The following is a 27,915-nucleotide window of genomic DNA, read 5'->3' as shown; positions in this document are numbered from 1 at the left end:
GTTCCCGGAATGACGTTCCCCCTTCCCCCCCCCCTCCCTGCCGGCAGCGGGCGCTGACAGCGGCCTGTCCCCCCCCCCGCCTGACGGAGCGCCCCTGGCCCCGGCCCGGCTGGCCCCTGAGGGCGGGAGGGACATGGAGGAGCTCTGTGGCGTGGGGGCTACTGCCCCTCTGAGGGGAGACGTGGAGGAGCCCAAACAGGTAACGGCACGGGGGGGGGGAGGGAGACGCGGCTCTGCCCGCAGTGCCCTACAGCTGTGGCGGGCAGCGGGCGGGGGGGGTCCCGCGGCTGAGGGTCCCCGCTGCCCCGCACCTTCCCCCGGGCCTGTCCGGCGGTGCCGCCGCTGCTTCCGCCCGCTTCAGCCCGCTCCGTGTGGGGCGGTTGGCGGCCGGTACAGCGGGGCCGGGCGGGCTGGGGCGCGGGGGGGCAGCTGCGGCAGGCGCGGGGTGTCAACACAGCCCTCAGGAACGGTTTAGGTTGGCTCATGGGCGTGCGTCCTCTTCCAGTCTGGCGAGTAAGGGAATGCTGTTGTCAGGGCTGGAGTACGGTAGGGAACGTGCTAATTATGATTAAGCTTTAATTGTAAGTAGTTTTTCTGTTGTTATGCTTAAGTGCAGTGTGCCGCGTTGTATTTACATAAAGAGTAACCTGTGGATCCGTTTTTTCCTTAACATGTGTCGGTTCAAAGCTCTTGACACAAGTGTGTCGGCTGTGTGTTTTGCTGTATTTGAAAAGAAATAAAGCTTACTTATTAAGGCAGAAACGCGTTTAGCTTCAACGTTGGTGTTTGTTAGCGAACGCTTTCGCAAACCTTTGTGGCGTTAGTGGGAATTATATTTTAGTTTCAGCCTTTCTGAGTAACTTTGTGTTCCGCGGGGAGCTGACCTTAATAGTGCTTTAGCCTTGTAACTCGTAAAGTGGAGCAGAGGAGTCTGGGGAGCTCAAATACTTGTGAACATGTGCAGGAGAAAATTGCTAGTGAATGCAGGATGGCTTTAATTGCTTGCATTAAAAATAGCTTATTGTAGAGCAAGTCTGATAATTTTAATTGCTATTAATTTATAAATGAAAGACTAATTTCCCTTTAAAACTAGGGGTCGGTATTGTTTCTTGGCGGCAACGAAGTGAAAAGCAGTGCCGTGGTGAAATACTCATCTGCCCCACCACAAGCAGCGTTTGCCCGTCTGCAGGAGAAAACGGACTTGAAACTTCCACCTGCAAACTGGTTACGCGAAAGCGCTAAGCTGGGACCAGCAGGTACAACCATTCTTGGCAACAGCAAAAAAAGTAAACCGTTTTCAAGGTAAATGATAGTAGGCTCTATTTTTTTCTAGGCCTTTAAGAATAATTCTAATATTGAACTTGGATTCTATGTGATTCAAAGTATAAAGTGCAGACTTTACCATAGCAACTAGCTATTGCTTTTTTTCAACCGTTCTCCCTCTACTTTTTCCCCCTTAGTTCTTCCCTGTATGCTATAACGTCTCCTTTGTAAATGATTAATGGTGCTGGTAATGCTGTTGATGATTATTTTTTTTCAAGTGTGTGTTGACACCTTGCCCAAGACAGTCAAACTGACTTCATGTTCTTCCCTGGCTGGCCGTTATCGTTTGGCCAAAATCAAACTAGACTGGCTCAGCCAGCCATTCTGCTTTTGATAACAGGTGAAAATGGAACAAATGTGGTTCCCCTGGAAATAGTTGGATGAGTTGGGTTCAGTGTGTATAAATAGGAGGCTTAAATCCTGTGCTGAACGAGTAAATTCACACTAAGTCAACTAGTTAGTGAAATTTAACAGTTTGAGGAAGATCTGTGTTTAAATCCTCATAATCTGTTTTAGGAGATGTGCATTTTTGAGCAGAGTAACATGTTTTGTAGGGCTTTATGATTTTTTTCCTGTTTATTTTAGATATTATGTTTGTCAAATAGAGGCTGGCAGTTTAATCTCTCTGTCTCTAGTGTCAGTATTAAAAAGCTAATAGCGAAAGTATAACTTTGGACACTTGCACATCATGTATTTGGGTTATAATAATACCTAGTTTAATTTTAAAGAATGATCGGTACATTGAAATATTCTAACTTAAATAGCTTGTAACTTAGAGAGGCCTTAATGAGGGTGGATGAAGGTACAAGGATGTGTCTGTTACAGCATGTAGGCCAGTTCTACAAAATATAAATAAGAGGTAAAATGAAATGACAGCTGCTAAAATGAAAGTGTTCAACACGCTTAATGCCTTCAAGAGAAACTCTTTGAAAAACTTTGTGCTTTTAGTGTTAAAAAAATTAGAAACTCAATTTCTCTAATTTCCCATCATTGTCTTAATTTTAAATAGTTACGATTTTCTTGATTTCAACAAAACTTAAGCTACCTTTCAGAATGTCTTGAAATTGGGTCTAAGCAGTTCCAAAGGTATCTTTGAAAAAAACTTGTAGAATGTAAAAATGAAATTATTTTGTTAATCAACTTCAGATCTCATTACACTTGGTAATGTTTAGCTAGACAATATTTTTTTATGAAGAAAAACTTTCAAGGATGCAATAACCTTAAAAAACCCCAGATGTCTCTTTAATGTCGCACTGCATTTGTCTTAACTTGTAATATTTTCTAAATAGCTTTGGGATGGCGTATGACTTCATTGACTCAGTTGGAAATGATGTAGATGTTGTGTCTGATTCAGAGGTATGTGTTACTTTTAAGTTCTATCATTCAAACTCTTATGTTATATAAACCTTATTTTAAGATAGTTATGGCTTATGTCATCTTTGTGTCCTTTCTGGAAAAGTAAAGATCCCCTAGTGAAACACAAACAGATTACCTAACTGTTGCTTTGTCATTTAAGGGAGTTTTGATCACTGAATAAGAAATGTGGAGATAAAGTCATATTTTCTGTGGATTTCTACAAATAATCTTTAACTAAAATATGTGGTTTAGCGAATGCAGCATATTAGTCTTGCAGTGTGGTTGTCTTGTATGTTTGAAATTGGTTATTTTGATGTAAATTACTACTCTTGCTGATTTTTTTTCCTCCTTTCCTCCGAAGAGCTAGCCCCCTCCAACCTTCTTCTTTCCTTTGATTTTTTTGTCAGCTTTTTAGGTGCTGGTGATATCTGTAGAATTCAGATGAGGCTACATTTACATTTACTCATATACTGTCTCAGTGTTGATGTGTGGCAGATTTTTATTCAGACTTAGATCTCTGTCCAGATTCCTCTGGATACCTGACAAGGTGTTGGTATTCTTGTGGTGAAGATAAAGACTTTAAAATCCAAACCATCCACTTGAATTTTTTGTCACTTTTGATGATACCTGGTTGTGATGATCCAAAGAGAGATTATGTTTAAACCACGTGTGGTTTATACTGACTACTTAGTCTCTTTGTCACTGTAAGTCATGTTCTCTGACCTCAACAAATGCAACTTCTTGTGGAACGGACTTAAAATCACTGGCACTGTAAGGTTTTATTTGCCTCCCCATGCCTCTCCAATGTTAGTAGTGTATTCTTGGCTTACAATTGGCAGTATAATGATATTGGATATTATCTCTATTCTGTTTCCTCCTTTAAGAATATTAAAAAACTTCTGAAGATACCTTACAGCAAGTCACACGTCAGCATGGCAGTACATCGCATTGGGCGGACACTTCTGTTGGATGAGCTAGATATTCAAGAGCTCTTCATGAGATCGTCTCAGGTTAACTATTTGGTTTTTGTTAAGTCTGTCATATGGTCAAAATGCATTACGTCAAGAATAGCGTAGCCAGCAGTAAAGCATGTATGCATCAGAATTCCTGAGGATCACGTACGAGTACAAAAGGTGCTCTGTTCTGCAGCAATTGCTTTACCCACAAACTGCATCTGATGTCCTGTATTTATGGTATTGTAGGATTAAAATTCCATGTCCCGCTTCCCTGTAATTACTTCAGTATTGCTATACTATTTTATTATTATTAAGTATTTGTTGCTGTGTAACCTCTTACCATGTATCTGACTTTCTAAGGAAGTCAGCTTTTCAGTATGAACATAACTTTTCTAGAAGATACATTTTTAATAAATGACCAATTCAAGGCCTTAGCTGTGAAGTTATTTTCTGGGTTTCTTTTGTTGTTGTAGATGATTATTCATAAGTTAATAAGGCACTATGTTTACTTTGCAGATGGTTCTTGATATTAATTTCGTATTTCTGATACTGCCTAGACAGGGGACTGGACGTGGCTGAAAGAGTTTTATCAAAGGCTGATTGATCAGAAGTGGCAACGAAAAAAGAAGAGTAAAGAACATTGGTACCAGAAGGCTATACTTTCTAAATTTTTGTATTACAGGTAACCTTATATCTGCGTGAATCTTGAATTCTGCGCCGCTTAATTTTGCCTGGTTTCTTGTCTCGAAGTAAATATTAAAATTTCATTATGGTCTGTCTTATTTACTGATTTATCCTTATACAGAGGAAGTTTAGGGGTGAGATCAGGAAATAGCATGTACATGTTTTAACAGAAGTTGAAGTATTTTAAAGTAAAATTAAAGTATTAAAGAATAAAATAAACAACATGACTTAATTAACTGCAGATCTCAATATTTCTGGGTTTAAGGGAAGAACAATTTAAAATACACAACGTAGATTGTGACACCTGCTGTAATTTTGTAAGAGTTTGAGCAATGAACAACTTGTCAATATAGCAATCTTGTGGCGTATTAGCAAAGTCATTCTTTGAGAACACTGTATCAAATACAATTCTAAAATGGATTCTATTTGCATATTGTCGACTGAACTTTTTAACGTTGCTTTGTCAGCATTAATGGTGATGGAGCTGCTCAGCCTGTTCCTTCCACTTCAGAACAGCACCAGGAGGGTCCTGTTTCAGGTGACAGCGATGAAGCAGGACGGGCCTCCTGGCCAGCTCCTTTTGAAATGCCTTCTTCATTATCTGAAGATCCAGGTGCCTCTAACCAGGTTAGTGTATGTAATGTTTTAAATGGCACCTTAGTTTTTTGTGGAGACATAGATGCTGAAAGATTTTCAGAGGTGCTGCTGCGGTACTCTTTGCTGAAAGAAATGAAGTAAGGCATTAGGAGAACTTGGCAGTATGTGTGGTTTAGCTTATGCCAGTGTTTCAGAGCTCCAAATTTCAGAAATTATTTTTTTCTCTCACTGTAATACTAAATACGTATTTATCTATGCGTTTTTGAGAAGCAAAACACTTGGCTAGGAGTAGTCATCAATGACTTTATCTAAAAGTAGGAAAATCTGATATTCGGAAGGTGCGTATGGAAGCCTAAGGTTTTGGCCTTTCTTTTTAAATCTGCCGTTCAAATGAATCTGTTGTGGTCCTGAATTTATTAGGTGACGAGGGGAATGAAGATCTATGAAAATGTTTGCAAAACAGTTAAGCAACGTTTACAAATAACTTGCCATGAGATTACACAAGTGGAATGGGGAAGTTTCTATAGTAATTATGCAACAAAGCATGATTAGTATTAGGCCCTAATATAGGGTTTCAGTCTGTGGCTGAGCTTGTTTATGAAAACTGTTAATTCCTGTGGATATTGAGTAATATGATGCAGGAATTGATTAAATTTGAGAGACTGAAAGATCTGTTGTATTCAGTTGACTTTAATATAATAATGATGCTATGATTATGCTTAGGCAGTATTACCACCTGGTCTGCCAAATGACTTGGTCAGCTAACTTATGAAGGCTGTAACCTACATTATCCATAAAATTGTACCTGCATGTGTTGTGGTATAGTAATATTCTAAAGTGGAGAAATATTTCAGTACTTGAAAGCTTTTAGAAAAAGGGCTACTTCTGACTTCTACCTTCTTGAGGAACTGTTGCTTAATACAGCAGACTGTTCATCATAACAAAGCTGTTGTGCATTTGTACAGTGTCGTTTAATTTATAAATGAGACATCAGGGTAGAGGTTTTACTTCTGGAGACTGATAATCTGATGCTGACCCTGGGGTAATAAAGAATTTCTATAAAAACCTTCTGATTTCTTTCCAAAGTCTCTCAGAATATAAAGTACAAAATTTTGGTACTAGCTATAGAAAAGAAGCATTCTAGTAACTGACTAGAGGTTTTTTGTAGTTCAATACATATTTATTTAAAGATGTTAGAGGTAAAGGTTTTTCCCTTATATGCTTTTGTTGTTCAGATTTTTTTTTTTGATGGCCTAACTTTACCTCAGCAGCAGAATCACTCCTTATCCTTGTGCTTTTCACAGGGAAGTGTGCCTCTTGAACCCTCATATATAGTGGGGCATGTGGCCTCAGCCCCCAAAGAACAAAACCTGACTACTTTGTTCAATGACGGGGAAAACAGTCAGGTATGCTATATGTGAAATTTGAGCTCAAACACTGAACCCTCAATTTAATCAAGCATTTTAAAATTTGGTCTAAATTGGAACCAAGAGGAAAAACTAAGTCCCCTGTAGAAGTAGCTTTTGTGGCATCTGTGATCTCAGTTTTAATAAGTTAACGTGAATGCATAGCTTAGTTCATTATGTGCTGTCTTTTATTTGCTGCTTTTGCTTCTTGTTTTCTCATAATTCTGCAGACTGTCATAGAGAACACGTTTTTATAATTGTGATTTATAGATCAATTTTCTTCTCTTCATGAAGGGACTTAAAAATGACTTTGTTCGTAATATCTTGTGGACCTTTGAAGATATCCACATGTTAGTAGGATCAAATATGCCTATATTTGGAGGCGGGAGATATCCTGCTGTGAGCTTGCGTCTCAGGTGAGTTTTGAAGTTAATGAGATAGGTATGCCAACCTTGACTGAGTTGTTGCTTGGCTTCCTATTTAACTATCTGCATTTTGTTTGGTTCACTTAATTTTTACGTGTGGTTTACAAAAATAAAATTCATGCTTTACACTGAAATGGTGGTAGCATTGTAAAGTGCTGGCAGACAGAAGCAGTCCCAATGCCATGCTGCTGCACTGGGACTTGGCCTGCCACTTTTTCTAGCTCTGTAACTGAATCTTTATTTGAAAGCACTGGTGGTTTGCAACCTTGACTTCGGTGTGAATGTTGAGAGTTAGAACTATTCTGTACATCTAGTCCTTAATTCCTTCTATTGCTATTTTTATAAAAGAGGGCAGTGATATTTCTCCTACTGGGATTCTGAATTTCAGTAGCTGCCAGTTGGGCATAAGTACTTAAAACTTGTGACTATAGTAGTTCTAAGTTATGACTGTCTTACTGTTCACTAATACTTTATGTTGATCACTTGATTACCAGTCTTTCTGTTCCTGCTTGTACGTAGGCAAAGAATGAGCAAAAACTTGCAACTCGTTTGATGTATTTGTCATCTTTTTAAGACGTATCTAGGAATTAACAGTACCTTCCTTTTCAATGAATTTTGGAAGGTCTGGTAGAAGGCTTGTGCTCCAATTAGTTGCAGCTAATACTGCTGTTCCTTTAGAACTTCTTAAGTACTTATTATCTTGGTAATAGTGTGACAGCTGAAGCTTATTAAAGTTTCAGTGTAAGTGTGGGCAAAAAAAGTAAAATTGCTGAGGGAATGTGAGTGTATTCCATTGGAGAGATAAGTACTCTTGTTTGGTATAAGTCATTGTTTGCCTCTTTATAACAATTCACAAATAATTGTTTTAGTATCTATCCACTCGGAGGTGATTTAAATCTAAATCCCATTAGTAAACATCCCAAATGTTTTCCAAAGAGTAAATAGAGACTTAAATAACACTAGAAATATTTGGTTTTAGGGATAACAACAAACCAATAAATGTGCTAACAGGAATTGACTATTGGTTGGACAACTTAATATGCAATGTACCAGAGCTTGTGATGTGCTTTCATGTTAATGGAATTGTTCAGGTAAGTCTGGCTCTTTGCGTTATGCCTGGTTAATCTGTTCTTCAGTTTCTGAAATTGCTGCAGTTGTAACAGATCTCTTTCCAATCTTACTGTTCTGACAAAAGATTACAGAAATTGTTTATTGCAGAACGAGAAGCATCTACACAGCTTGCAACAATCATCCGAAAATGCTGATTTTTGTTTTTCCTCCCTTCCATGCATGCAAGATTCCTCCTTCCCCTGATGTATGAGTGAAGGCAAAAATAAAAAATGTAGCAGCAGAAATACATGAGTTTCTTGCATCTTAAATTCTGTGGTGTTTACTTGCCAAGATAGATGCATGCTTTTTAAACTTTTGTTTTTACTATTGTACAGTAGACCAAACATATCAGCTGAGTTTCTATTGTACCTGGGTAGCATATAGTTGCTGACTAGGTTTCCTGGAAGTAATAGTTACATGTGGTACCTTCACCACTTTTTTTTTTTACCTTTTGTTCTCAATTTACCATGTTTGTCACAGAAGTGAATCCTCTTTAAAGCTTTTATTGAGTAGTCTAATGAAGATGTGCTTGCTTTCAAGGTAAATCATAGAAATTAACTTAGCTTATCATGACACTGTATCATAATAGTAGCCTTTGTTTCTTGTAGTAGTTGATGGAGACACTGATCTATACGTTTTGGGAGGTTAGGTAGCAGAAAACCCTCCTAATCTTGAATTTTAACATATATTCCTTGCAGAAATATGAAATGATCAAGACTGAAGATATTCCCAATTTGGAAAACTCTAATTTTTCTACCAAAGTGATAAAAGATATAGCTCAAAATATCTTATCTTTTCTGAAATCAAATTGCACCAAAGAAGGACATACTTATTGGTTATTTAAGGGTAAGTAGATTTAGATCAATTTGAAAAGATTTATGTTAATGTCATGTTGATTAATGAAAGGTCTTATTTTTCAGCAAGTGGGAGTGATATAGTAAAGCTCTATGACCTAACCACCCTTTGTGAAGAGACAGAAGACAAATACCAAAACCCTTTTACAATGCCAGTGGCAATTCTTCTATATAAGTGAGTTTTTATAACTTTTGTTGTAATTTTTAGTTCTTAGTGCAGTTGTATTTGTTAAGAATACAGACCAAAAATTGTGACGAAATTAAAATGCATGAAACAAAAAAATTCTTTTACAAATAAGCTTGGTAAACCTCAGTCCCACTAAATCAAAACAGACTTTCTGCTCTTCACAATTTCTCCATGTAAAGTATGCTCTTGCTGAATAAGTCTTGTAAGTCCATCGTGAAGTTTGGGAGATCTACATGTGCAGTGGTATTGTTTAAAGCTCTTTTTTGTTTTCCTAGCACAAAGAAAATACCCAGGGATTTACTATTTTGTTCAACTTTCTTTTAGAGTTGCTTGCAATATGATGCTGAAGAAAAACCAGAACAAGAAACACTATGGCACTATCAGAACATTGCTTCTTAATTGTCTGAAGCTATTGGACAATGGCAGACATCCTCAAGTAAGAATTACGTGTTTTCTTGTAGCTTGTGTAAAAGTAATAGAAATGGTGTCATCATAATACACCTGGTTATATTTAGTGTGATACTTCCTTCTCCCTCTGCAAGGGAGAGAATTTATATTTATTTATAAACTAAGATATTGATTTATGTTTAAAGAAGCTCCAAACTATTTTTTTTTAATTAGTAGCCTTCACTGACCCTCATTGTGACACGGGTCTTCTGTCTTGCTCTAAAGAGGAACTTGTCATTACGTTTGCTCTTTTGCTCTCATTCCCAAAGAGCCCTTTTGTGTTTAGAAGCTGTAGACACTGAAGTAGATCTTAGCTAGACATCATAAAATCTGAATATAAGAGAAAAAAACCAAAAACCAAGCACTTTTACTCTGAAGGTAGCTGAATGTTGGGACAGGTCAAGCAGAGAGGTTATAGGGTCTCCATTCTTTGAGATACTCAAAACCCAACTGGATGTGGTCCTGAGCAACATGCTTTGAGCAAGGGGGTTGGGTTAGACGATCTCCAGAGGTCCCTTCCAACCTCAACTATTCTGTGGTAGGTGGGAGAGCCAGAAAAAAACCCTCAAACTCTTGATCTCTTCATTAGACCATTGTACCAGTCGGCAGTACCTTGAGATGCTCTGCACGTTCAGAAGCAGTAGTGGAAAGGAGATGAAGCTGGATTGATGTCCTTTATTCCAGATACTTGGGTCTAGTTCTTTTCTAAGAAAAACAGGAATCTAATTGCTGTGAAACACAAGTAGTTTATTAGAGAGGTAAAAAAGGGGTTGTATGTCTTAAACTTCAGTATTACTGCTGCCAGATGTGCTAGCTTGCTTTTTAGTTGCAGAAGATAGTGGAGTGTGCTGCTTTCTCATTGGGATTTTGACTGAGTCTATTCAGAATCTCTTCCTTGTCTTAAATTGAGAAATCTGTAGGTTCAGAATGGTATAAGGGAGTATCAGTGTGTTTAGCCTTTTTTTGGTAAACCGAGATACTGCAGGAGGCTTTGAAGTTGGTTGGGCAGGAGCTGCTTTATGCAGGCTGTGTATGGTTTGTTAACATGGTAACTTAACATTTTTGCTATTTATAGGCAACACATTGTAAATTTCAAAAAGAAGTATCTATACTGAAACCGAAATCTAATCCAAAGTATTTGGATTAATTTACATGTAAGTGGTCTAGATTTAAGCTGTTTTCAACTGAAACTTGATCCCAGAAATGTGATGTGAAAAATCTGAATTGTATTTGAAATGGTTTACAAGAGGAGACGTGACATATATTAACTAAATGAATGAGAATTTTGTAAATTCCTTCTGAAGTTGTGGAAAGCTCTCAAAATCCCACTAGAAGCTCTTGAAAATTATTTTTTTCTGCTTGCATAAGATCCTCCTTTTGTTTGCCTCTTGTGATCTACAAACTTTTAGAACAGGTAGTATTTGTTCTTTACCAGTTAGGTTTTATTCTCTTCTAAACTTGATCAGGCTTGAATCCTTTTCCCTTTCCTATATGGGATTTTTTAACTCCATGAATAACTCATAAGTAGGACAAGAGAGACTGCTTATTTGAGCTGGTTAATTGAATTCATACTCCTGCACAGTGGTGGCCTCCTTTGCTTTCTCAGCAGTTGTATATTGGTTCAGCAAACAGCCTGGTAGAATAGCTAATTTTCTGGGATCTTTTTAACACGTCTGCAAAAAACCATCCAAAAATACACAAGAAGTGTAAAGAGTTGTTTGGTTGGCAGTTCAGACAAATGTCAAATGCCAAAGGCTGCTGTTCTGATGGGAAGTTACTTAACATAGCTTACCTGATATAGCAGTGCTACTACAGAGATCTTTTATCTCAATTCTGCTTTGTATGAAATTGCTGGACTGTATCCTGCTCGGTCTCACTAGACTCCAGCAGAACCAGGAGCTAGAATGTGCCCTTTGTACAGAACTGTAAGTAACCATGCTGCCTTAAATAGAGGGCTTCCATCTTTTTTGAACAGTCAGAAGCAGAGAGGATATTGGGAAGCAGAAGAAAGGAATGTTGGCACAATCTTCTTTTTCTGTGACTTTTTTTTTAATTCCCCTCCCAGGCTATTGCTGTGTTTTAACAATTACTCGTGACGCTTTTTTTATATTCAGAATGTTCAGGAAGTAAAATGCAGGAGTTGATATCCCCAAGGTGAATTTCAGGGGAGTTAATTGCAAGTTCTTCACTCAGTGCTCACTTGGGGGGGAGGGGGGGCGGAGGCATCTCCAAAGCTCTAGAACATATTTTTACAGTGAAATCTCTTGGTTATGCTCTGTCATAATCACTCTGTGTGAAGCACTAATGCAAGGCTTTTGGCAGTTGGATCCTTCGTAAGGTGCCTAAATCCGAAAGTTCAAGCCTGAAAGCTGTTACTTAGTGTTTGCATAATCCTGGAGGTACCCAAGAGTCAGTAATTTAAGGTGGAGCCTAAGCACTTAATATAAAATTGTTCATTCCAATTTAGGGTGTTGGGTGCCCAAAAGCAGGTCACTTTTAAGGTGTGTATGTGTGTTGTGGGTTTGGTTTTGGTTCTTGTTTTTAAACTGAATCTGGTCCAGATTTCTTAGCGGACTTGACTCCTCTCTTAGTGTCAGAGTTCCTCATGATAGGAGTGTGAGAGCTGTCTGAGCAAGAGTTCAGTCTTCAAGTAAACTTGAGGGAGAAAGAAAAGGGCTTAGCAGTTATCGTAAGGATTATTATTGTATTGTTCTTACGGGCTTAATTATTAGGTGTGTTTATGGTTTCAAAATAACCTTTTCTCTAAGCACTTCTGCTCTTAGAGGAAAAAAGTCTATATATGCGTGCCTACGGTGTGTATACATATTTCTCATCTTGCTGTCTTAGTCTATAAAAAGCAAGCTACAATTACTTCTACAAGTATCTGCTGTTTGTGTCCTGTTTGACCGCTGGAGTTTCAGTTTGAATCTCTTATTTGTTGGGTTGTCAGTTTTGGTGGGGTTGGGGTTTTTTTGAGAAGTTGGAATTGATTTCTTCATGCTCTGAATTTTAGTACTGTGGATGTTGCTGCTGCTACAGGGTAGCTTTTAAATCTAACATCTCCTCATTCATCAGTGTATTTTGGAACTCTGTCAGCATATATTATTAAAGTCTGTAGATAAATAAACTGAAGAAGCAGGAAGAAATGAAATGCAGACCCCTGAATGCTTAGGCCTACCAGGGCAGTTGTATAGTGGTTCAGCAAACAGCCTGGTAGAATAACTAATTTTCTGGGATTTTTTTTTAACAAGTCTGCAAAAAAACATCCAAAAATACACAAGAAGTATAAAAGGTTGTTTGGTTGGCAGTTCAGACAAATGTCAGCTTTCATTACTTCCTCATTTTTCTCCATGCAACAGCAGTCTAGAGAAGAGAAGGGGTAAATACTTCCTTAGTGTCAACTAAGATGATAACTGCTTTTTGGTTTTTTTTTTTGCCTTATGGCAGATTTTACCTTTCTTGCCTGAATTAGAACAAGAGTGTAGAATGTAAAAGCTGCTCTGGAATGCAGCATAGCTGCAGTTTAAGAGAATCTGTAAAACTCAAGATGCGAATAAACAAGGAGTTTGTTAGGGTGGCACTCAAAGGAAGTAAATAGGATGATCAAGAGCTCCCATATTTATTTTTTTTCTTTTAAGAAAAAAAAAAAATGAACAAACCCATCTTGGGCCATGGTGGCCTTTATTCCCAATTTTTACCTTTATGCTCTCATTTGCAAATCATGAGAGGAAGACCTGGTAAGGTGGGGGTTAAAACCAAGTGCAGGCAAGCTTGATTGCAGTGGCTGCATGCACCCATATGGATAGTTGGTAAGATACTGTATCCAGCCATTTGCTTCTCAAATGTTGATGAAATTATGTGCTCAAAAATATGGTTATACAGTGTGTGTGTACAGGCTGTATTTACAGCTTATCAAATACCTACTTGCATGCACTAAGACAAATAATATTGATGTTGCCTCTCAAAAGAAAAATTTAACTTGAAAACAAATAACTAATTTTTTTCTTCTCTTTTATTTAAAAAGATTATTGCTTCAGCAAACTACATGTTATCAGAGCTTTTTCAGCTGGATGAACCTAAAAAAGAAGACAGCACAGAGTTCCCTATAAATGGAAATTCTGATGAAAGTTATAGTGAGGAAGAGGAAGAAATGCCAGACAGTGACGAAAATGGTTCTTACAGTAACAGTTCTGATCCACCAGATGACAATAAAGCAGTGGCTATAATCAAATCTGTTGGAGAGTTATCGGTACCAGAAAAATACAAGTCTGTTCATCGAATACGTGTAAGTGAAGTTGTGGACTTTTTTAAGGGCTTTCTTGAAAGATTCAATTGATGTAGCAAGGTTTGTTATTGAAATTCAGTTATGTGCTAGTTTTGTCTTCAGGTTAACAGAAGCATGAGGCAGTGCGGAAAGAAACTTTTCATGAGCTTCTTATAAAATTTGAAGTCTTTGAGTTTTACAGTATAGCAGGTTTAACATAGATTTTTTCCCCTGTCATCTTGCATGTGTCTTTTATGGCATGATTCTGCATGGCTGGCTACAGAAAAATTACTGCTACTCTACCCTAGAAGAAAACAAAAATACCAACCCCTGAAAACCCCTAAGGCACCGAGTTGTTCAAAGGTGATGAAAGTGTAACTCAGTGACTTCTGTATAGTATTGAATCTGCTTATCTTCGTGAGTCTGCATTGCAGACCGTCTGCGGATAGTTTTGTAATTACTGTTATGGAATAGAGTCATCTCATCTCTTCTCCTCTTTGCATTGTCTTTGGCATTACCAGGAGAGACCAACTGTAGCTGACCGGTTATATGAATTGTTCAGTGAGACACAGGAAAAAAATACTCTGACACTCCATAGTGTAGAGTTCAGACATTCCGTTAACAGGTTACCTCAATGCTGTCTCTCTTTTGCATCTTCTAGCCAGTAATTTTGACATTTCTTATGCTGAATGTTTATTCTCTTCTTATTCCTTCCCTGCTGCCCCTCAATGAAGCCTAGCTGTGCATTTCCTGTCTGCCATGGCACTGAGGAGCGCTGCAGGCTGGTGCTCAACTATGTCCTGGAGGTAAGTTTACCATCAACTTTCTAATGATGTTTCACCTAGTACTCAATTCTTGATGTATTCTGTATTTGCTAAATATTGCTTTCAAGGTGAATTAAATAATTTCTTCTTTGCAGGGCTTGAAGTCTGTTGACAGCAGTGTTAAAAAAGAGGGTGACCTTCCTGCAGCTGACCCCAGCACACCAATCCCATTGAAATATGAAGATGAATCCACCAGTGGTGGTCCCGAGTGTCTGGAAAAACAGATGGCATTATTTTTAGACAAAAGTAAGTTGTATTGTTGTGCAAATAAGACCTTTCCAGTGCCAACATAAACTGCTGCTACTTTATTTTGGCTGTCAAAACAGTGTACATGTAAGTCACTAATTACACTATTGCCTAAGCAAAAGTAGTATACTGGAAACTGGAGAACAGTCTGTTCCTTTTTAAATATGAAAAGAATAGCTCATTTGAGGCATTTTGCATATCAAAGCATCTTTTATCAGTAAACATGTAATGCTACTGGACCTTATTTAGATGCGGCTTGCAGATGACTTGCATAACAGCTTAGTATTTTGGGATGTGGTATTTTTGGTGTGTGGAGCACCGTAATTTGTGTGGGTTGCTTTTAAAGCAGTCTTCATTCTTTCTTTAATTTGGAAGCTTTGTGAAAGAACTCCCTTCTAGCATTATTTTTTTCCTACATTATGCTTGCTGCTGGACTGCACATAAAATGTTAACTGTGGCTTTGTTTCTTTCTTGTACCTCTACAGCTGTGGAAGGAAGCAGGAAATAAAAATGTTTTGTTTGCTTAAATACTCAAACTCCAGCAGTTTCAGACTATAGTCTGCCTTTGTTATTTTTCTCTGGAGTGCCATAAAAGGGTATAGGAAAGAATCTTCTTCTGAAAGTAGTAGAGTTCTCTGCAGGGTGAAAAGCCCTATAAGCATAACCCAGAAAGAAATTTGAGTCTTGCATGTTTTTACAATTCTTCATTCTTTCCTTTCTCCTCCCTTTCCCCTTTGAAAATCTCTAAATAATAAGCAAGTTCAGTTTTAAATTACTCATTTAAGCGTTGTCATGTTTCCCTTCCAGTTTTATGATTGTCTCTTGAATGTCAATGACCTGGAGATAGATGAATACTTAGTTTTTATCAGATATGTGACCACAGAATTTAACATCTCCATCAGAAAATTGCATTGTGTTGAGCTCACATAAATTCTGCACAGTACTGTTAATATGGACTGTGAGACTAATTGTTACCAAGATCTACTGAGAAATTTTACTTTGGTCAGCTCAGCAAGAACAGCGTGCTGATTTCAGCTCTCTGTAGCCAGGCTCTGTCTTCTGCCTTCACTATTTGGAACTGATGACACATTGCAGCTGCTTGCCAGCTGGCAACGAAAATGTCTGCGTGCTAACTTTTTCTGTTTAGAAACAAGTGCTTCCTGGGGGATGTGGGAGGTAAATATTGCGTAGATCTCAAAAAAAAAAAAAAAAACCCAAAAAACCACACGAATTACTTTATTTCTGGATCTGTGCAGGAGTTCCTCCCTGAAGTAGCAATGGTGCTACTTGTTTAGGTCCTAAGGATTGAATTCAACCTAGAGAAAAATAGTTCAAACATAAGGGAGAAACTTTTGCTTCTCCAGTATGTGGGTTTCTTTGCTGTGATGCAAATTGTGTAGTTTCTCTGCTACGTGTGTATGTTTACATACATACAGAAAGGATAAGTGCTCTTAATTCTTGAATTTCTAACTTGGAGAACTACTTCTGAATAGCATGTGGATAAGTATATGTGCGTTCTGTGTCTTTAACTGGATGACGTGTTACTGTGTGAGAGTTGTCTTTGTCCTGATGTAAATATCTATTTCTAGAACTTAATAAAGATAGTGGGTTTGCAAGTCAGGCCTTGTAGGTCCACCTGTAACCAAAAGACTCATTTCTGTGTGCAAATATTGTCAGGACAAATTTCTGTCCTTTGGTATGCCTAAAGGCAGTGGCCTGTTCCTTCTGGTTCCATAACCCTGCAGCATTCCTTCCTGACAAAGAAGGAATCTTTGTCATCTTATGCTGAGGATATCTTGAAACAAGTGTGAGAGGGACATTGGTTTTCCTTGCAGGAAGGACCAGGTTATCCAGTTCCTTCTGTGCTGGAAGCTTAACCCACAAATGGAGGCTTTCTCACTTTGAGATTAGAAGCAGAGCGTATATCGTCAGGTTTTGGTGGACACCACGATAAATTATGCCTGGGGCTTTCCTGTTCTTCTCTACTGCTGCCTAATGGAATAGTCTTGGCCAGGGCACTCATATTTCAAAAGCTGTTTAAAGTCTGAGAGGTTAGCTTCAGTGCCACTCTGCTCACTCTATTTGAGCATCCAACTATCAGGTGGAGTACGTGGAAAAGTTCCAATATTGAGTCCATCTCGCAGATGAAAAATGTAGTGACAGACAAGTTGGCGTAACTCTGAAGAGCTGTAATAAGGCAATTTACATTCTGTCTGTACTGATGAAGCTGTGTCCGACCTCTGGCATATGTTACGGAGATGAGATTTACTGATGAGGTTCTGTTTGTGTTACAGTGGGCTCATTTCAGAAGGGTAAGCATTCCAGTCAGTCAGGAATGATTCCTGGATCGTGGCAATACAAAATGAAACTCCAGCTCATTCTGAAATCATCAAAGGCTTATTATGTCCTATCTGATGCCGCTATGATTCTACAGAAATACGGGAGAGCATTACGATACATCAAGCTGGCTTTACAGTGCCATGGTAAGTTGCTAGAATGCATTTGTCATCTGTGCCGTTGCCTGTATATTCATTTCACAATATCAAATACTTCTCTTGTGCATGATTTATCCTAGTGGCATGCAGTGATAAGCCTGACAACCGTGTGTTAAGTTGAACTAAATGTCTAGCTCATTCCAGAGGGAAGCCTGTAGTAGGAATAACTCTCATCTCCATTTGGTAGAAAGCTGCTCCCATTTTTGACAGAGTGGGAAACTTAGAGTGCAGATTTGGAGCTTCAGAGCACGGAAGTTGGGAGAGTTGGTCCTGGTGCCAAGGCCAAGATAGTGTTCTGTGGTCTTAGTGCTATCGCTGCAAGCTAATGTGGTGGGTTCCCCCACCACCACTCCCACCACCACCCCTGGAAATGCCTGGTGGTTCCCACTTCATTTAAATGTATTCCTGACTCTCAGAAATACCAAACTTGTTCGTTAGCTGAGTTGGATACCCTCTAAAATGAAATACGTCTTCAGGTATTACTGAGGAAAATGAAGGAAGTAAAATCAGTCTGTTCAGAATATTACTACAATAATAACTAACTGGAAAAAGCCATTAGCTTAGTACTGTAGCACTGCTATTTTGCTTTCATATTTGTGGAGCTTGGGGCAGGGGGAGGCTTATAAAGGAGGAACACTTGATCTTAACACAAAGCATCAATATGTTTATCAGTATCTCAAAGCACTCTTCAGCTTTTTTCAAGTCTTTTCAAGTCTTTTTTTTTTTTTCAAGTCTTTTCAAGACTTTTTTAAAGACTTGAGGATCAAGTTCAAACTGTACTTTTTGGAAGTTAATTTTTTAGGCTATATCTCACTGGAGTTAGTCTGTAGAAAGTCAGTTTTCCTTCAGTCAAATTTGAGATTAGCATTTGTAATTACCAGATTCGCTGCTCATCTTGAGCAACACAGGTGCTCTTTCAAAGCTATCAGCTGTGTAGAGCAACTATGACTTTGACCTTGGAGTAGGTTAGTTCTTCTCAGAAGAACATGTGTTGTCTGCATACAGAGAATAAGTGTGACAGGTAACAGAAAAAACCAATTATATTGTCAGTCTGTGTCAAACATTTTGACATTTAGTTCTTTTCTTCCCCCTCCCTCATCCATGCACTCTTTTTTTTTTTTTTTTCTAATAGATACCTACTGTTGTCTCTGTGCCAGCATGCTTCCTGAAGTATTAGTGTTTCTTTGTCAGTGTTTAACCCTTTGTGGAGATATCCAATTAATGCTGGCTCAAAATGCGAACAACAGAGCAGCATATCTTGAAGAATATAATTACCAGACAAAGGAAGATCAGGAAATATTACACAGTCTTCATAGAGAATCCAGCTGCCAAGGTAGGAAACTGATACGAGATAACTACTATAATTGGGTTATGTGACAGACATAAGTAATTTCGTTGCGCTCGCTTCAAAACTGCGCACCAGTAGTGTTTCTGGAGGAGGGTCTATTATGCTTCAGTTCTGTTTTTCTCAGAGAAAGCTTACTGTGCCCGTCATGTGTAAGGAGGTTGTGAAGACACTGTATGACATGCCTGAAGCTGTAAAATAACTAACGACGCTAATTGTTTGAGTAATGAGTAAATTGTGATTATCTGTAGGAACTGCGGGATCATTCTGACATGGGTCTTATACTTAATCTAGAGGAGAATGCCCAAAATTATGGCCATCACAGATTTAAGTTTGTTTGGAAATACTCTTTAACATGAAGGCTTTGCATTTTGTTTTCTAGTGTTTGCCTGGGCTACTGACTTGTCTACAGACTTGGAATGCCAACTTTCCATCAGCTGTAAATGTTATGAAGCAGCTTATGAAATTTTACTTTTCAGTAATTTAAAAAACCGAAATCCAGAGCAGCATGTACAGGTACTAAAGAGGATGGGTAATATCAGGAATGAGATCGGAGTGTTTTACATGAACCAGGCTGCTGCAGTGCAGACTGAGAGAGTGGGCAAGTAGTTTTATTTTCGTTTTCACTTATTATTTCATAGAGCTACAACAATGATCATGTTCACTAATAGCATGAGAAATCTTGAGTATTTCTGATTATAAAGATGACCTTTAAAGAAATTTGTAGTAAATGCTTTTCTGTAATTGACACTCCGTAACGTGAATGTCCATTGTAAATGTTTGTCCACAGTAGATTACTGTGGCTTGTACACTGTACTTAATTGAGCCTAAACAGAGTAACAGGATTTACAGCTTTGGAGAAATTCTTTTCAAGCATGTAGAATGCCCTCAAAAAACATGATGGAGACCTGAAACCAAATCTGTTTATAAAAGGGAGGGCATGTTGCATTCTCTATGTGTTCAGGTTAGCCCAGCATGAACAAGCGTAAACCTAATTTAAATTTAAGAATAGTTTCAGTAAAGTCAGCCTTTGAATTTTTTTGGTAAGTAAATCCTTGGAGGCTTTACTTCTGGGGGTTTTTTGGTGTTGGGTAATTTTGGTTAGTTGGTTTTCTGGGGGGGTGGGGGGTGGGGGTGGTGAGGAAATGGCAATTGCCTGAGCTTCCTTATAGAGTAAGATGTTTGGGTTTTTGTTTTTGAAAGCAAAACCAATAATGTCTTGTCTACAAGTAAGAGATAAATAAACTAGAACAAATTAGATGCTGGTGGTTCAATGTAAACAGCGCTAGTCTCTCAAGTACTGACCTTTTTCTGTGACCTTTGTCCAATTAATATTTGAAGGATTTTGAGTTGGACTTTTAATTTTTCATCATCTCCATGTTTTTGCAGAGCTGCTATTTCGCTGAAGTCAAGGTTCAAATACTGAATTTCACTTTGTAAAAGTCACTTTTTACTTGTTTATAGAAGTAACTGCAATACCCTGAATATTACTGCGGGGAAAAAAAATACCTGTGTTTTGTCCTGTTAATTTCCCCTGGGTTTTGTGTGTCATATTAGGACAATTCTTTTGAAAGTATAGTATGTGTAATAGTGTACTTCAGGTATTAAGGTTTTCATATGTTTGAGGGTTTCTGAGGAGTACTTACTTTCCATGAATTGGGTCTTCAGACTCATTTACCACCCTTATATTCTGAAAGGTCACTTAGGAGAAAAAGAACGTAATGGAAATGTGTTCAGTATCTCTCAAGAATTTGAGTAAGATGGTAAGCCTTGTGTCTTAAACCCTAGTGAGTAAAAACGTATCGACGACGGAGCAGCAACTCTGGAAGAAAAGCTTCTCTTGCTTCGAAGAAGGAATTCAGAATTTTGAGTCCATTGATGACGCGACCAATGCGGCTCTTCTGCTGTGCAACACAGGAAGGCTGATGCGTATTTGTGCTCAAGCACACTGTGCAACTGAAGGTGACTTCAAAAGAGAGTTTTCCCCAGAAGAGGCGCTTTACTATAATAAGGTAACATTGTACTATTTTTAGAATGGCCCATACCCTAGTATGCCTTTAAACAGCTCTAAGTCTTGATGGAATAACTTGGGATACCTCTCCTGCTTTCCTGTTACCCTAATCCTTCCTGTGTAGCCCTCAGTATTGTTGCTGGGGTTTGATTCCATTGCTCTGATATATCAGGTGCTGTGACATTTCAGATCTGATGTTTAACAGGCTGCAGTACCACACACAAGGGAGATAGAAATGCATGGTCAGGATTAAAGTTACGGCCAAAATGGGTGTAAAGAAAATACTGAAGAAGGCTCAGACAAATATTTTTGAATGCTTCCTTGAGAATGAGCAAAGGGAAAGTAATTTCTAGTTGCTGTAAATACAGGCAGTAACTATGTGTATGATTTTGTCATCTGTAGGCTATTGACTATTATCTGAAGGCGTTAAGATCACTGGGTGAGAGAGATGTGCATCCAGCTGTTTGGGATTCTGTGAACTGGGAGCTGTCTACTACGTATTTCACTATGGCAACGCTACAGCAGGATTATGCTCCCTTATCTAGAAAGGCTCAGGAACAGGTAATAGTGTTTGTGTAAAAAAAAAAAAAAAAAAAAAAAAAAAAAAAAAAAAAAATCTGGAAAAATAACCTATCGTCATCATAAAATACTGACCAGTGAGCAAAATTGATATTGGAATCTAATAATGAACCTTTATTAGATTGAAAAGTTTTTGTAAAGTATTTCTTGCAAACCATAAAATGTTTAGTCACTTTTTAAGGTTTTGCTTAATGAAAAGATAATGCCACAGACAGTGATTTAACCCTTACACTTACACATAGTGGTGCTCTAGTTTTAAAGTAACCACACTACATCTCTTTGGTTTATGTTGTAGATAGAGAAGGAAGTTAGTGAAGCCATGATGAAGTCCTTGAAATACTGTGATGTTGATACCGTGTCTGCACGGCAGCCTCTCTGCCAGTACCGGGCTGCAACCATCCACCACAGGCTGGCTTCGATGTACCACAGTTGCCTGAGAAACCAGGTATTAGTACAAACTGTTTTGGTTTTCTCTGTAGGTTCCACACTTAACATCTACAGTGTGTCTAGAGATTGATAGTTATTCTTCTACCTGTAGTTGTGATATATTTAAATGATTTAACCAAGGAAACGTGAGGTGGTTTATTTGCAAATCACTGTGAAATACGATGTTACTTCTAAGAGCAGTCTGTCTTTCATAGAGTGTGTTGAGCTTCATGGTTCTGTCTATTCTAAGTAGTTCCACGCTCATCATAACAGAAGGCATTGATGATAAATATTTTCTTTGGTTCGGTTTTGTGTCCAAGACACTCAGAATTCTGATACTTAAGCAGACAGCCTTCTGCTAGAACATTAGCATATGAGTTTTTAAAGCCTTTGTGTAGACTTGCATGTTGCTTTCTCATTATTTTTCTTCAAAATTATTATTCTTAGTTATGTGAATTTTTTAGTATTGGCTATGAAATTACAATAGCTTCAAAGATGGCAGGCTGGTGATGTATTCTAGAAATGTGCAGACATTTAGATGAACTGTTACAAAAGGAGCTGGGGAATGCTTGTTGGTTCCTAGCATACCAACACCTGCAGTTTTTTCCTCATGGTTACCTCATGAACGTATAAACAGTCTGGGATTTACAATGTACCCTACTTTGAGTGCAGGTTGGTGATGAACACTTGAGGAAGCAACACCGTGTACTTGCCGATCTTCATTATAGTAAAGCAGTGCGACTCTTCCAGCTCCTGAAGGATGCACCCTGTGAGTTCCTTCGTGTGCAGCTGGAAAGAGTGGCGTTTGCAGAATTCCAGATGGCGAGTAAGTCTAGCTCTGTCTTACTACAACAGCTTCCCAAACTACCTTTACTTACTTAATTTCATTTTTAGATAACTTTGTATATGAGAGCAGGAGTAATCTGCTTCTCAGAATAGAATTTTCTTCAGGAGAGAAGAGACGCTTTTACCAGTTTTCAGGTGATGAGGTGGTGTGGTTTAACCCGGCCGGCAGCTCAACCCAACCCCACAGCCCTTTGCTCACTCCCCCCACAGTGGGATGGGGGAGAGAATTGGGAAGAAAGGTGAATGGGTTGAGATAGACAGTTTTATAGGACAGAAGATGAAGAGGAGAATAATAATGATGATAAAAGAATGTACAAAACAAGTGGTGCACAGCACAGTTGCTCACCACTTGCGGACCACTGATACCCAGCCAGTTCCCAAGGCACAGTCCCAGCCCCTGGCCAGCTTTCCCCCCAGTTATATATGGAGCATGACATCATATGGTATGGAACAGCCCTTTGGCCAGCTGGGTCAGCTGTCCTGGCCGTGTCCCCTCCCAGCTCCTTGGGCACCCCCAGCCTCCTGGCTGGCAGGGAGGTGTGAGAAGCTGAAAAGTCCTTGACTTGGTGTAAACATTGCCCAGTAACACCCAAACCATCAGTGTGTTATCAACGTTATTCTCATCCTAAGTCCAAAACACAGCACTATACCTGCTGCCACAAAGAAAATTAACTCTATCCCAGCTGAAACCAGGGCACTAGGACAGTATATGCTTTTCTTGTGAGAACTCTTGAAATCTTTGGATAGAAATAGATGCAATCCATAACATAAACCGTTTGTCCTTGATTTTTACTTTTTTTATATTTAGGTCAGAACAGCAGTGCTGGGAAATTAAAGACTTTATTTGGGGCCCTGGATATCATGGCGAAAACCAAGAGTGCATTCCAGCTCATCAGAAAGGAGCTTGTGGCAGAAAGTGAACAGGTAAAGAAAAGTCAAGTGGCCTGATTATCTGCTCCATTCTATGTTTTGCATTCGCATAAGACTGGTAAATTGGCAATTAAGATGTTGTTTGGTGGCTTTTCTGTAGACCTAGTTCCTTAAGTAGTGTGGACAGGGTTTGAACCTCTTGCAGTTCACTTCTAGCCTTTAAGTGGAAGTGGATAAAAATAAATTAATCTTGAGACTGTGTTCCTCTAAGTGGTGTTAAAAGTTCCACCTCCTCCACCCAACACTGTAATCGTTGGACATGGAATGGAACTAGAAGCTGTTCTTAGTTTTTTAGGACTAGAAGTTTCTCCAGTATCTCACTCTCTTTACATCTGGCATTTTTTGATGTGCTGATCTCTGGAGAGAGACTTCTTCCCTCCACGTAACTTCACTAAAGTTGACAAAATTTTACAGAACTGCTGTTTGACATTCTGAATTGTTCTGCAGAGGTGGAGTAAATCATGTTTGTATACGGACATTGACTGACTCATTCTCGGAGTGAATGGTGCTCTGTGCAGCTCTGTATTAGCCCTTAAAAGTTGTCTTTAGGAACTTAAGAATGTATGTGCAATATAAATATGAATTCTCTCCATGTAGTACATTTAATATTGAGTTATTAATATGTGGAAGGTATTTGTAGCTAGTGTTAATAGGTTCTCGATGCCTAAATAAATAATTACTCACTGTATTTGCTGATGTGCTCATGCCTTACTGACAATTTGAGCAACAAACTGAGTATTCAAGTCATAGTTTCCTGATATTTTTATAACTATATATTTTTATAACTATATATAACTATTATATGTGTATAACATAGGCAGTTGGCACAACTTGTATACAGTGTGGGTATGAGCTAATTATTGAAGCCTTATAAACGGTGTCATAGCACTTGGGATGTTAGTACTGCTCCTGCAAAGAGAAAGCTTAACCTGCACAGGTGGTGGTCTGACTGCACTGCGGTGCGTTTTAATAGCAGAGTTGAGTGAAATGGTTTGTGGTTTTATCTCCTCGTAGATAAGCAAGGATAAAAGCAGTGCTGAGAATACGTTGCCTAATGATTCCTCTGCTGGCCTTAACAAAGAAGAAGTGTTGAAACTGCTTAGTATTTTTGAGTCCAGAATGTCATTCCTTCTCCTCCAATCCATTAAATTGTTAACGTCAACAAAAAAAAAAATTGGGTAAGTTGAACCCTGACACGTGTGTAGATGTGATTCCAATCTATAAATCCATACAAACGATGTACTCTTAAGCATGCAAGAAAGTGTGATACTTAGTCTTTTCTGGAGGTGACTCTTTGTGGAGAAGGAGCTGAGATACGTCTTGGTCATCTAAACCTTGAACAGTTTCTGTGTTTTTGTGTGATTGAGGGAGTGATGAAGAAACTTCTTGACTGAGTGCATCTAGGCAACTCTTTTTCCTCTCATCTTTCCTGATTGCAGTCCAGGACTGAGCAAGGACAAAAAGTCAGACTGGATGGCGGTGTTCAAATAGGAAAATAATAGCTGGTAATCATTGTCTGGAATGCACAGTGCAGTTCTGAAGCACTGATGCTTCATCATGCTCTGTGGTTCCTAACTTATCCTTCCTAGGATATAAATCCCATGTCCTTCATCTGTATAAATTCACACACAAAGCAGTTTAACTGGTCCTCCCCTAATTTTGCAGACATATTTCTTTTTTTTTTTTTTTTTTTTTTTAATCAAACTGTGTGCTCAGTGCATGAGGCCCGTGTGTGTGATGTCCTTTATCTCACTGGTGTTGGTCTTTGTCTGTGATGGAGCACTTAGAAGTTAGTGAGGGAGAAACTATTCTGTACTGCAAATCTTTTGATGTATCTTGCTCATAAAATAGATCAGAGCATAGTTTAGCAAGCAAAATACTTCAGAATAAATGTGGGTGTTACATTTAATCAGTAATGCTGTACATAGAGGGACATATATGGTGAAGATACTCACTGGCGTTAAATAACACCTAATGGAGTGCGGTGAAGAAATAACGTTCTGTCTTGCGGCCGGGATTCAGAACAAACGTGGCTTCTCCTGGTTTTGTCGCCCTTGAAGCATAGTTGGGATTAGGTGTGGCAGTGTAAGTCCTTATTGAAGCAAAACCTGCTTCTGTCTGTTAAATTCCAATGTGTGTGGTGTTGCTTTTGGGATCCGGAGAATACCTTTAATTCCCTCAGCAGCAAATGTGTTGGCAGGAGCTACAGCAGCACACTAAGGGTGTTTCTAGTGTTACATAAAATTAATTTATGAAAATGTGGCATTAGTTCTAGTATATACTTCTGGAGAATTCTTTTATTGCTGGAAGTTGTGTTCATAGTTTTTCAGATTGAAGCGCTGCTGATGCAAGTGCTGTTTTGGTAAGGGCAAGCTGTGAAATGAATTCAGTCTGCACAGTAAGGTATAAATAGAGAGACGTGAGATGGGAAGAAAACTGGTGTGCTTTCTTAGCGGTGGTTTGGGTGCATTTGCTCTTTAAAAAGGAGCTTCCACAAGGTGGCATTCTGAATATGTGAAATGCGGAGGATTAAAGTATAATTTGTATGTAACCAAGTAGATGTCCAAGTAAAGGAGTAAATTGGTTCAGTTGTGTCATCTCATAATATGGGTAAGTGTTGTAAAACAGAAAGACTCCTTGTTTTTTGTTTCGTGGGATTTTTCCCCACTGTTAACTTTCTCATCGTCACCTCGGAGTGGGGTTTAGTACTGAAGATCCCATGTGGGGAATGCGTTACAGTGTGAATACTGTGAAACAGGAGTGTTGCTTTAACACCTTAAACTTTTTTAAACAAATGTGGATTGAGGGCAAGTGTAAAACTAGCTTTCGCTTAACTTCCTAGTACCTTGTGTACACCTTGTGTACGTTTCCTCAGTTCTGCTGTGTAGAGGGAGAGGAGTATGTCTGCCTTCTGTTTAATAACAGGCTGGAAAGGGAGGAAATGGGAGCTCCCAAATGCTGTTTCAGGGTCTCGGATGCACTTTGGCAGTGAACAGGAGAATATGTGGTAAAATTGGTGTTTGATAGTGAAACTTGCAGACTATCAATAAAACTGGATGAAATAGGAGTTTTACCTTCCACAAGTAAAATGCACGAGCATAACTGAACTTGGCTATGTAAATCGGAGGAAAGAAGTAATTGAAAGTAATACTCCATTCTGAGAATTCTTGTAACTTATCCTTTGCATTTCAGTGACTTTTTATTGACTACCTGTTCTGTTTAATAAGTAAACCTGTCTAATTTCTGCCAAGTGTTATAAATTTAATTTGCTTGACCATTTCTTGGCAATTCCTGAAGCAGTTGCAATTAAACTGACTGCTGCTTGCACGCATACGCGCTTAATTTATAGTATCAGTGGCAGCATTTTTCTTTTTTTTTTTTTTTTATTTTCTAGTTTGGGGTCACTTATTAGTCTTGGACATTAAGCTTAGCAGAGCAGGGTGGCCAAGAGGAGGGGTAACAGCAGAAGACCAGTACGTGCGTGTTGAGCCATTTACAGTATTTGTCAAATGGAGAAAACTGGTGGGAGCTTGGACTGCAGACCGGCAGAAGAGGAAAAGCTCTTTTGCGTAGAGGCGTTGAGCATGGGAAAGTCTCTGTCATAGGGAAATGGATGGATGGAACTTGAGGGAGTGAGGCCAGATCGGGAAAATGATCAGTCATCAGTGTTGTTAATTAATAATTGTTTTGACAATTTGCAGAATAAAATACCATGGTCAGGTTAATAACTTGGATTATCTGGTTTTTTTTTTTAGGGGCATTAATGAAGAAGAAGTTGTTCTTAAAACAAACAAGCACGTTTACTCCCTGCTGTTGCGTGCGACTGCTAACAGAAGTGCGACTCTGCTAGAACGAGTAGAGGTAATCTTAAATTTACTGGAACAGCTGACTCAGACTAGCGAAGCTAGTAACGGAGGAATTCGCTGACTGAAATGCTGCAAAACTAGCAGAAACGGTGCCTTGCTATGCCTGGGATCAGGGTTTTTTTTTTCTTCCCCATGTGGTATTTGTATTGATGGAAGGTGATGATGTCGCCTGTGTTGTTACACCATACATCTGGGAAAGAACAGGAATTCCTTTTACCCTGGGAGAATTCTGTACTGGTTCAGTTACTAGTGTTTCTTTGTTTGAAATGGCCAAAGGGGGGCTCTGGATACAAACATAACCATTTTTCATGTTGGAGAAATTCACCAGTTTTCTCTTACAGATAATGGGCTTTGCAGTGATATAAACGTTTTGCATAAAAATGTAATTTCACAGTTGCTCTGGTTTGATGTTTAATGAAATGTACTTTGTAAGCAAGGCTTCACTGGAACACTTTAACTGGTAACATGAACTGAGGTTGTGTAAGGAAACTTCTGTTGAATACGTGGCCACACGGACACACTACTTCGATTACAGTTACTGTCCCGCACAAAACTGTGTGCCTTTCTAGCTTTGATGCAAGACTCTTGCAAATATTAGCCATCACTGGGACTTCATTTCCCCCAGAAAGTGAATGGTTTTAGCTGTGTTTGAATTGATCAATTCAAGTATTACCTTTTTCAGACTTGAAACTGTGAATAAATGAGAGCATATTTTTAAATAAAAATTTATTTATTAAA

The 27,915-nt window shown here is 38.7% G+C and overlaps 1 protein-coding gene across 4 annotated transcripts; it reads left to right on the top strand.

Moving 5' to 3' along the window:
- Positions 1–27,915, top strand: EDRF1 (erythroid differentiation regulatory factor 1). Of its 4 annotated transcripts, none has more exons than XM_075757645.1 (25): positions 44–199; positions 1,094–1,302; positions 2,613–2,679; positions 3,564–3,689; positions 4,193–4,317; positions 4,787–4,946; positions 6,221–6,322; positions 6,617–6,738; positions 7,727–7,838; positions 8,556–8,703; positions 8,778–8,886; positions 9,223–9,334; positions 13,370–13,630; positions 14,344–14,415; positions 14,529–14,679; positions 16,974–17,162; positions 18,307–18,507; positions 18,902–19,120; positions 20,308–20,531; positions 20,933–21,091; positions 21,405–21,554; positions 22,208–22,361; positions 23,190–23,305; positions 24,326–24,489; positions 27,067–27,915. In XM_075757645.1, the coding sequence occupies exons 1-25, from the start codon at positions 134–136 to the stop codon at positions 27,236–27,238; spliced, it is 3,690 nt and encodes a 1,229-aa protein (XP_075613760.1). In that variant the 5' UTR covers positions 44–133; the 3' UTR covers positions 27,239–27,915. The 4 variants fall into 4 exon arrangements, with proteins under 4 accessions (XP_075613762.1, XP_075613760.1, XP_075613759.1 ...); XM_075757644.1 differs by having other exon boundaries at positions 18,902–19,124; positions 20,312–20,531; XM_075757647.1 differs by lacking the exon at positions 6,221–6,322 and having other exon boundaries at positions 1–199; positions 18,902–19,124; positions 20,312–20,531; positions 27,067–27,914.

The sequence above is a fragment of the Balearica regulorum genome, chromosome 7 (genome assembly GCF_011004875.1).
Source record: "Balearica regulorum gibbericeps isolate bBalReg1 chromosome 7, bBalReg1.pri, whole genome shotgun sequence".
Lineage (NCBI taxonomy): Eukaryota > Metazoa > Chordata > Aves > Gruiformes > Gruidae > Balearica > Balearica regulorum.
Note: the sequence above shows the minus strand (reverse complement) of the source record. Positions and strands in the feature narration are given on the sequence as shown.